Below are 8,944 nucleotides of genomic sequence, written 5' to 3'. Positions count from 1 at the left end.
ACCACATGTCCTATTACATAGGATTCAGACCCGAAATATTGCTACTACTCTCGCCTATAGCAGTCCGAATTTCTACATGGTCACTATTTAATATCTAGTACTTCCTACCTATTGCATTACTTACTTTTCCCTACTCAGTAGTAGGATGGAAGTCATTGGATATTAGTAGTACTTTATTGTATTGCAAAATATCTATCTGCTCTTTTTCTCCAAAACACTCCGACACATCCGACACTCATTTGACTGACAATCTGACACACTTCCGACACATTTCTTTACCGTCTGACGCTTTCCCGACAGTCTGACACATAGTCCGACGCCCGGCCCGACTCCGATATTTTTGGACCCGACAATTTTCCTTCAGATGAGTAGTTCCTAGCTTCGGATTATCTTCCTATTATTGATAACTAACTATCTAAACTAATACCAAACAGCTACCCCTATAGGATTGAATGCACTTGCTCTGAAAGTATAGCAGACTAGGTCATGCTAAAGATCTACCTAAATATTTGTTGTCTAGGTAGTACGATTTCTGCTGAGCCCAGCAGAAATCAGCTCTCTACAACAGTCTTGAAATGCGATAAACATCATCATGATATCTCATAAAGACCAGGGCTTGCAAAGGGATTTGTCACCATGGTAAGGGAATCAGTTCACTACAGGGAGCACTCACGAAAACCCTTGGCATCAACACTTGCAAGCACGTGTTCGATGTTCATCACTAGTCATAGCCACCTAACCCACCTGCTGTACCACCACTCTGCTCTGTCTGCTCACACAAGACTCTCACTAGTCTTTGACTCTTTCTTGCAAGCCAATATATTCAAAGGTATAAATCCCTCATGTCACAAGCATCAGGCCCAGGTACCAATGACACCAAGGATCAGCACACCCACAATGAGCAGCCTCCCCAGCAAGATGACACCACAGGACCCATCAATGAGTAAGTTGGAGCTTCCTGGAATCTGTCACCCGTCTAACTGTAAGACAGAGGGAAGATAGATCTTAAACCTTCAGTGGAACTGCCATCAGGGATGTAAGTGTTTCTGCTGTGATGGGCATCTGCACCATTCCTCACTAGAACTGCAGCTCAAATGCTGGACCTTCACGGCTGTCGGGACCTCAGGTACAGGAAAGTGCATCCAATGTTCCACTAGTCAGAGGTTTAGCACTGTAAGTTCTTGTCAATAATGTTGTCAAATATGCTCCTCAATCGTCTCAGAGAGGAACAGGTCAGGGCGTAGAATGACAGGCCAGTGACTCTAAGCAATTTGTGAGCAAAAAACTTGAAGTCAAGCAATCACAGCTGACGACAACATACATGCAGAGCAAATATCATGAAGCAAGTCTTGGATGTTCTTCAGGACTCAACCATTGTATTGAAGACTGGCAAGGACGATCAGTCTCATTTCTGGTGGTTGTACAAAAGAGTCACAGTGGAACATGATGGCGACTTCCTTGATTGATACACAACTGACATGGACATTGTCTTGATATTCGTAAGTTTAGTGTGCTTATCTTTGTTCCATTTGGAGACTGATGTTTAGTTAGTCTGGTCTTTTCACCACTGTCAGCTCAGCTTTCATCATCGCAATGGAGTCTAATCTCAGTCCCGACCCCAGCAATACCACAAATGCCCTTTTTAAAGCAAATTGTGCTGATCGGACTCGGAAACCTCGCCAAGGCAGGATCCATGCCTGCAGACCTGGCATCTACGTGGTCTCCGACCACACCGTCCTTATGGATCAATAAGATCGCATATGCAAGTCTGTCCATGAGCTTGCTCGCTGCATTTGGGGCTGTACTGGGCAAGCGGTGGCTGGGGTACTACAAGTTGGAGAGATATGTGTGTGGCTTGGAGGAGGAGCAAGCAAAGTGCAGGCAAAAGAAGTTCAATGGCCTTGTCAAATGGCATTTCGATGCTATCCTGCAATCCTTTCTGGTCCTCCTTCAAATATCCCTTCTTCTCTTTGGGATCGCCCTCGGCGCCAATATGTGGTACAAGCAGGCGAGCACCGCTTGGGTCATTACCGGAACGACAGTCTTTGGATTTTTGTTTTATTCCCCGACTGTGATGGCATGTTTAATATCTCCCACTTGTCCATTTCAGACACCAATATCGAAGATATTACAGTTGTGCATCAAAAGTAAGATGATCTTACTGAATTATGGCGGTCATTCCTCATCTGAATTAACATTGCAGAGGTTTTAGACCTGAAGTTCAAACAAGTTTCCAGTTATTTCCAGCAGCTCAAGAAGTCACTATACGGTGAGTTATGTTTTCTTCCATGTGCGCAGGTTTTGACCCTTTCATGACAGAGCTGCCAAACAAATTGCTTGATATCGTCATATCAGGATGGACCCGATTGTCTGGAGTATTCAGAGGTGATGATCTAATCTACTATTGCAATCATACACAGTGCTCATTCACTCTCCAGGCCCTGCACATGGGGTAGGTACATTCACATGATGATATCTTCAGCGGTTAATAACTAGGCTTCGTCACTGTCTGCGTTCTTTGGTTCAGCACTCTTCAACAAAGCCTGGAAATGAAGAGACACAACAGACACAACCGCTCAGCCAGGGTTTGGCAGGAGGTCATGGCACCCTTAAACTCGACATCTCTGACATGCCCATCAGCGATCTCAATGTGCCTAGTGTCAAGTGGCTGCTCGAGACATCTACAGATCCTGAAGTCTTACTCGCCGCTACCAGGCTTGTTCCGGAGGTCGAATGGCCCCTGGGTCTTGACATTTCAGACACGCTGCATCAGCTGTTTCGTATTTTCGAGAGCTGCATTGTTCAAAGGTGCATCGTACCATCATTAGAGGAGAAGGCCCGAGCATGTAGAATGGCTCTAACTCATCTATACCATGGACGCATTCTTCAGGCATATTCTGACCGTGGCAAATTTATTGTCCATGGGGAATTTATTGCCCGTGGGAAACATGATGAGGATGTGTTTGAGGTTTTGGATGAGGGCTTGCACATAACCAACATGAAAATATTTCAAACAACCAAGAATCTTTGTCGTCTAGGTGAATCCAGGTGTTATACTTATTGGCAAGAGACTCCCCCTTCTGTCCATGAGCAGCTGTCACATCTTCTTCCTTATCACTTTGTCACTGGGCAAGTGAATAAATACACTGAAGACCTTGTGATAACAGTGATATCACAATTGCTATCACCCCCACCCCCATCATCTCCGTTGAAACAAATCGTAGCCAATTGCGTTATTCTTGCTTGTGTCATGATTGGAGTTCAGGTTGACAAGAAAGACATAGTTCGGATTGACAAAAGGTGCCTTCGACTCACTCAGTGGTTTCTTTGCCATGATTAACAAAGAGATTGTGTAGTTCTGCTCTGCCTCAACTCTGTATGCCCCTTTTGACGCACTTCCAAGAGGCTCTCGGGGCATGGGGTGGAGGTAAGGTCAACATACTACATGACCATGATAATCCCTTGAGGATCCAGCCAGAAGGAGATGACGAAGATAGCACTGGAGTTGTACACCGGGCATTGAGCCTCCTCAGCATTATCTGCCACATTCTGGAGCTTACTGAAGATCTGAATCATACTCCAATCTACAGTATATGGAATTGTACTCCATTCAGCATGATACAGGATCTACATCCCTCCAACATCATATGGAACCTGGGCATGTGTGGGAAGATTTATTCATGAGCGATGTCAGAACAATATGATACCTTGGTTTCATTGACATCGCTGTGAGGGGCATTGGACATCACATTTGCTATTGACGATATTTCTCAGGACCCTGATGGGCTGTGGGATCTGCAGATGTTGTTGAAAGGCCAATCCCACTCCCCCAACAACTTCAACTGGATGATGAACTACATCAACGATATCTATTCCAATGACCGTGAAACAACATATGACATCCTTTTTTTACTGGGTATTATGGGAGTATGCTGCAGCTCCCCTAAACAACCTCTGTTCATAGAGAGGCTCATTAACTGCATGGACAGTGGGATGCCTCATAAATTACATAATACCACTCTTTGCACTGCTCACGGTGCCCGAGAAGAAATTGCTTCAATGGATGCCATTGATGGTGTGAGCCTATGACTCTCCCGCACCATTCTGTCTGTGCTTAATCTGCACTCAGATACAATGCGGGCCCGCGATTTGTGCTATCTCAAACTGGTCTTTGCCCTCGCAAGTAAACCCAACTGGCACCCCCATTTGTTTAAGGATGGCCATATAAGTCGGTGCTTTGACATGACTCCAGTGTACTGCAATACCACCTCCATGCATACCATTTGCATAGCTGGTATTCTCCTTCAAATCACACGTGGACAGAGGTCGCTCGATTCTGAGCAGTGGCCCATGATCCGAAGGGCGTGGGAACATGCTAGGCATATTAAAGTTTTTTTCAAGCCACCCCGCGGCTATCTCAAGCTCCTTCATGTCCTTGTGAATGACACAAAGGATCGGATTGCTTTGGAATCTGATCTCGAGTGGCTCATCGGACCTGTGGATGGGTTGGTCCAAAGGCTGGAACCTGACATGCAAAATAAGAGGTCTATCCAGGAGATAGAACAGAGCATAGGAGTAGAGATGGGAGAGGAGGAAAAGCAGGATTTAAAGCAGGGAGAGGAGATAGTCATTGCTGCGAAAGAATTGAGAAACATGCTGGCCCGGGAGAGCTTTGGTCAATAATTATTAGTCCCCTAATCAGGTTGTGTCAGAATCCTGGAATTATGTGGAATAGGGTTACGAGTCTAGTGACAAAGAGGAATTCATGGGGCAGCGTATATACGGAACTGGAAGTGTCAAGTGTCAAGACCTTTAGCGAAATCATTATTGAATCATCAGTTGTGTCTGAATTAGTAGATGCTGTCATGCGTGAGGAACAACAGGCACTGACTGAATGTTGCAATGAAGTGTCGTGTGTTTGAAACGGGAGCGACGGGCGGGGGAAAAGAAATGAGGAAAGACAACGTTGACTGAGATGATAGGGTGCGTCGCAGTGCGAAGACAAAGGCATCTATGGCGTATGACAACTCCGCTGTAAATACCGCTACGAATGACAAAAAGAAAATTCGGATACGGGGAATCGAACCCCGAGCTACCGCGAATCCTAAGCTTGAGAGGCGGTAATGTTAACCATTACACCATATCCGATATATCATAGTTGTCATTACAAACCTCTACAATCAGCATCATACCGTCGCAAAGATGACATCATTACCATACATGTACCTCCTCTAAACTTCGCAACCAAGATATGGTACACCAACGCAGCCCACATTGAAACATGTTGCACTTGATAGATGTAAAACCACATGGCTGACAGTTAATAATTAAGATGATAAATGGTCCATCAGTTATCAAATCAATGACCCCTACGCGTCACGAAATTCTAGAGACACAAAATCAGACAATCCTAAGCATGAAGAAAATGCTGGCTCACGTTTAGATCTTGCGATGTAGCCACAGCAAGCACAAAATTCCTGCTCTGGTCTGTAACTATAACAATCACCGTCAGAAGTCAGAATCGTAAAACCGAAACATTCCAATCAAGATGCACCTAACGCAAAGATATTGTCCTGCAAAAAATCTGCCAGTTCCGCGAGGGGAGTCAAGGGCGTTATGAGACTGTAATGCTGAGATGCACTACGATTGAACTTGATCATGTATTTACTGATGGAGTCGCTCTGAGCGTCGGATTAAGCATGCAAGGGATTATTGATTTAATAACAACACGTACTGGCGATGCTGTGCCTGCTTCCCATTTCTCTTTCAGAGCAGCTACGTCTACGTACCCGAGCGGACGACGATCACGGTTGAGGACGCTGAACATGAAAAATTAGACCATGGCGCTCGTGGGAGATACGCACTTACGGTATATGGGAGAAGTCACGATCATATGCTGACTCCATTGCGCGAGATACAGATTCGGAAGAGGGTAAACAGAATGCAGGGGGAAGTTGCAGGTCCTAACAATCGATGATGCGTTGGGTTTATCTTAGTTTCGTACGATAATTAATCTAATGATACGCACCTCTACAACAGCGCCACGGTATCTATCATTTGCATGCATTGATGTTAAGGCAAAGATGTTGAAAGGGACTGCGTCTGATGGGAGCTGAATTGAGGTCGCCATCTCTTGAAGGTGACTGGATGAGTTAGTGTACACACGCACCACTTAAATCGTCAGAGCTTTGAAGGGTGGACCGATTCCTGTCAATTTCGAAGCGAAGGTTAACCGAACCGCACGATGCCCGATGCCGATGCAACATGTGACTGACTGTGACAGTGTGACACTGATGGCCATCTGTTCGAAACATCTCTTTCTTCTTAAGCTCCACGAGGTCAAGGACATTTTCACAGAATACTTGTATTTTGCTGTCGTATCAATATTAATGTTTTGTAGCAACTGTCGTGCAATGGCTCGGAGATCGATGGTCGACCAGTTATTCGTGACAATTGCTATAAAGCAAGTGAGTACTCAGTTTTGGAGTTCTGTAATCGAACCCATGCATGGCGATAAGTATTATGTTCACCGGTATTCTATATTATCCTAACACGAACAGCAATATTTAATTTCGCTGGCACACTGCAGTTCTTTCTGGTTTCCATGAACAACGAGTAAGTAATTGATTTATGCGCACTGGGAAGCTGTTAATCTAAATTTCTCCGCTCACAGTCCACACACCGGTCGGCTGCAAAGTAAGCATCTGCTCTGTTTTGGAATCAGGGACCCGCTGCCACAATATGTATGTAGCTGCTATCTGACATCAAGACGACGAAGAGCGACCGGCGGTCACCCCTGGATCCCACGGAGAGGCTCCAACATACATATGGACGCAATTAGTGTTCATCAATCTATAAATTCGGAGGCTTCGCTGCCCATTGAGTTAGGTCGGCTCATTTGCTAAGCATAGCCTCGACTTCTGAAAGAGCTTCCTTGACACCCCAATCGTGCCAGAAATGAGCTAAGTTCACCGCCAGTACGTCACCGCATATTGATCATCCGATAGTGTTGTGGGCAGAACTACTTGAGGTTAGTTTTGCCGGCAGAATCGGCAAAATAACCAATCTTGCCGCGTGGGCTAACTCTAGCAGTGAAATTTTCCTATTGACAACATCAACGACAATCCTACAGAAAACATTAATCCCGCCTCGTCCTATCCATCGTCCTCACCATCATGATCACGGCATCAACCTCATCTACAACAGCTTGGGGTACTATCCCTGGGTCAGCCCACTCCAATTTGGCAAAATCAAATGCCTCTCCTCCGAGTCCGAGGACCTCCGTATTGCCAATACCGACAAAGAGAACTTGGTCACCATTATCGCCTGTTTCATAACAAATGTCCGGGTGGCGGATACGGCTAGGCAGATTATTGTCACGACCTTGTATTTTGGAACAAGGTGAATTGTCGAGCCTCCTGCAGTTAGATTATCAACTACATATGGTCACTGATGGAACTGATGCAGAGGTCCCCGAAGTTACATCACGAACGGATCTTATCGGCGTTCAAATATTAGGCTGGATCTAAAAATGTGCTTTGCTTTGAAACGTTCCGAGTAGAGCCTAATTTCATGGATATCAAACCAATTGCTATAAAAGCGATACTGATCGGTGGTAGTCCTGCACGCTCTCAGATACGCCCCATCTCGAAATGACTATAGTCTCAGATGATCCCTCTTGGTGGCCGCTCATCAGTTACACTTGTCTTATCAATTATTTTATAGGTTCGTGCAGAACAATTGGGATGCCAATGGTGACACCTCAATATCTTTAACCATTTTTCGCAGCTGCAAGCTCTACTGTGGTGGCATATGACTGGGGTGAGTGAGATAATATATTCCGAAAGATCATTGATATGTATACAGCATTCAAGTATTGACATTCGGACAAGAGGTAAGTTGATGTCATGACCTACGCATCTCGCTAAAAATCGCTTGAACAGTTCGAATTAATCTTGGTGGGCAGAATCGTATATCAGAACCAAACAGGACGATGCAATTAACTCGGGGCAGAGGCAACATTGGTCCCTCATGACTGTTTTGTACATTTGTGTACGTCAATATTACTATGAGCGCAGTGGGCATGTGGTGCTGACTCCAAAATATGCTAGGTGCGCTACATTGGACTATCATATTACGTGTACGTTTGCAGGCCTGTCTACATAACACTGCAATGTGCTAATAAGTGATCTCTCGCAACCAGCGCCTACCTCTTATGTATGTGTCCTCAAATACATACGTTCGCTTCTTCTTCTGACTGGCGGCATGTAGCAAGTTTCCCCATTTCGATTCCTGACGCAGTGGGTATTATGCACCAATGCATGCCATTCCTATTCAACTACTGACTACGCTCCTATACAGGGGTGAGTGATACTCTCAGTCGGTTTGTGTTTTCAAGACAATGACTTCAACAGTTGTGAGTTTATTTGACGTATCTATTCTATCACCAAGTAACTGTGTTTCAGGCACTATCCTTTGGTTCATACATGCATGGGCTCCTATCATCGTAAATGCCATGCTGGGAGGTGAGCTCGCCCGTGGTGCCTTACGACTATTGAATCCACTGAAATATAATGCAAGTTATCATGATTGCTAGGATAAATGCCATGTATCAAGGATCCAAAAAGATGCTCATGTTTCTCATTGTAGTGTTGCTGGGTACCACGATCTCTTCCGGAGTCATGACAGTAATTGGAAATTTGGGTGTTTCAGGGCGTAAGCTTCAATTATCGATGAAAGTCCGGAACACAAGGAACTCATTGACATTTACCAGAGCAGCTTATCCTTTCCGGTTACCATATCTGTGCTATAGACACTGACGCGATGCAAGAACTGAAATATGGGCCTACGACTCTATGGGAGGTCGTCGCCTTACTTCTCACAGTCTGGATTATCATAAAACACATCTGTGAACTGCGACGATCGCCGGCAGGATCGACCATTG

At 45.1% G+C, this 8,944-nt stretch overlaps 3 protein-coding genes and 1 non-coding gene across 4 annotated transcripts; 2 read left to right on the top strand and 2 right to left on the bottom strand.

Moving 5' to 3' along the window:
• Positions 1 to 842: 842 nt before the first annotated feature.
• Positions 843 to 4,887, top strand: EDB93DRAFT_1276132 (uncharacterized protein; the record flags this gene model as incomplete). The annotated part of the gene is made up of 13 exons (XM_041454405.1): positions 843 to 943; positions 1,018 to 1,036; positions 1,082 to 1,173; positions 1,328 to 1,430; positions 1,580 to 2,147; positions 2,204 to 2,269; positions 2,299 to 2,385; positions 2,421 to 2,452; positions 2,528 to 3,038; positions 3,168 to 3,300; positions 3,357 to 3,507; positions 3,775 to 4,075; positions 4,130 to 4,887. 13 exons carry the CDS (start codon positions 843 to 845, stop codon positions 4,681 to 4,683), a joined length of 2,718 nt encoding a protein of 905 aa, XP_041308732.1. The 3' UTR covers positions 4,684 to 4,887.
• A 130-nt stretch (positions 4,888 to 5,017) lies between these two features.
• Positions 5,018 to 6,283, bottom strand: EDB93DRAFT_1139936 (uncharacterized protein). The gene is made up of 6 exons (XM_041449251.1): positions 6,029 to 6,283; positions 5,869 to 5,963; positions 5,735 to 5,819; positions 5,555 to 5,681; positions 5,438 to 5,493; positions 5,018 to 5,386 (listed from the first exon to the last, which is right to left on the bottom strand). Exons 1-6 carry the CDS (start codon positions 6,128 to 6,130, stop codon positions 5,360 to 5,362), a joined length of 492 nt encoding a protein of 163 aa, XP_041308731.1. The 5' UTR covers positions 6,131 to 6,283; the 3' UTR covers positions 5,018 to 5,359.
• Positions 5,066 to 5,148, bottom strand: EDB93DRAFT_t59. The gene has a single exon. It is a non-coding gene; the product is annotated as a tRNA-Glu (tRNA).
• A 1,245-nt stretch (positions 6,284 to 7,528) lies between the features above and the next one.
• On the top strand, positions 7,529 to 8,417 carry EDB93DRAFT_303297 (uncharacterized protein). Its single transcript, XM_041456029.1, has 8 exons — positions 7,529 to 7,725; positions 7,789 to 7,821; positions 7,875 to 7,894; positions 7,944 to 7,958; positions 8,014 to 8,052; positions 8,112 to 8,140; positions 8,204 to 8,217; positions 8,272 to 8,417. The coding sequence occupies exons 1-8, from the start codon at positions 7,653 to 7,655 to the stop codon at positions 8,343 to 8,345; spliced, it is 297 nt and encodes a 98-aa protein (XP_041308730.1). The 5' UTR covers positions 7,529 to 7,652; the 3' UTR covers positions 8,346 to 8,417.
• Positions 8,418 to 8,944: the final 527 nt, after the last annotated feature.

Source organism: Suillus bovinus (genome assembly GCF_016758785.1).
Source record: "Suillus bovinus strain UH-Sbo-P2 chromosome Unknown EDB93scaffold_20, whole genome shotgun sequence".
Taxonomy (NCBI): domain Eukaryota; kingdom Fungi; phylum Basidiomycota; class Agaricomycetes; order Boletales; family Suillaceae; genus Suillus; species Suillus bovinus.
Note: the sequence above shows the minus strand (reverse complement) of the source record. Positions and strands in the feature narration are given on the sequence as shown.

Excerpts from the sequence above, each read along its gene's own strand:
- EDB93DRAFT_1139936 (XM_041449251.1), bottom strand. The coding sequence starts at position 6,130 with ATGGCGACCTCAATTCAGCTCCCATCAGACGCAGTCCCTTTCAACATC. Across the intron at positions 5,964-6,028 it reads ACCGTGGCGCTGTTGTAGAG|GACCTGCAACTTCCCCCTGC; the intron begins GTGCGTATCATT and ends ATCGATTGTTAG. Across the intron at positions 5,387-5,437 it reads CTACATCGCAAGATCTAAAC|AATTTCGTGACGCGTAGGGG; the intron begins GTGAGCCAGCAT and ends TTGTGTCTCTAG.
- EDB93DRAFT_303297 (XM_041456029.1), top strand. The coding sequence starts at position 7,653 with ATGACTATAGTCTCAGATGATCCCTCTTGGTGGCCGCTCATCAGTTAC. Across the intron at positions 7,726-7,788 it reads TCTTATCAATTATTTTATAG|CTGCAAGCTCTACTGTGGTG; the intron begins GTTCGTGCAGAA and ends CATTTTTCGCAG. Across the intron at positions 7,822-7,874 it reads TGTGGTGGCATATGACTGGG|TATTGACATTCGGACAAGAG; the intron begins GTGAGTGAGATA and ends ACAGCATTCAAG.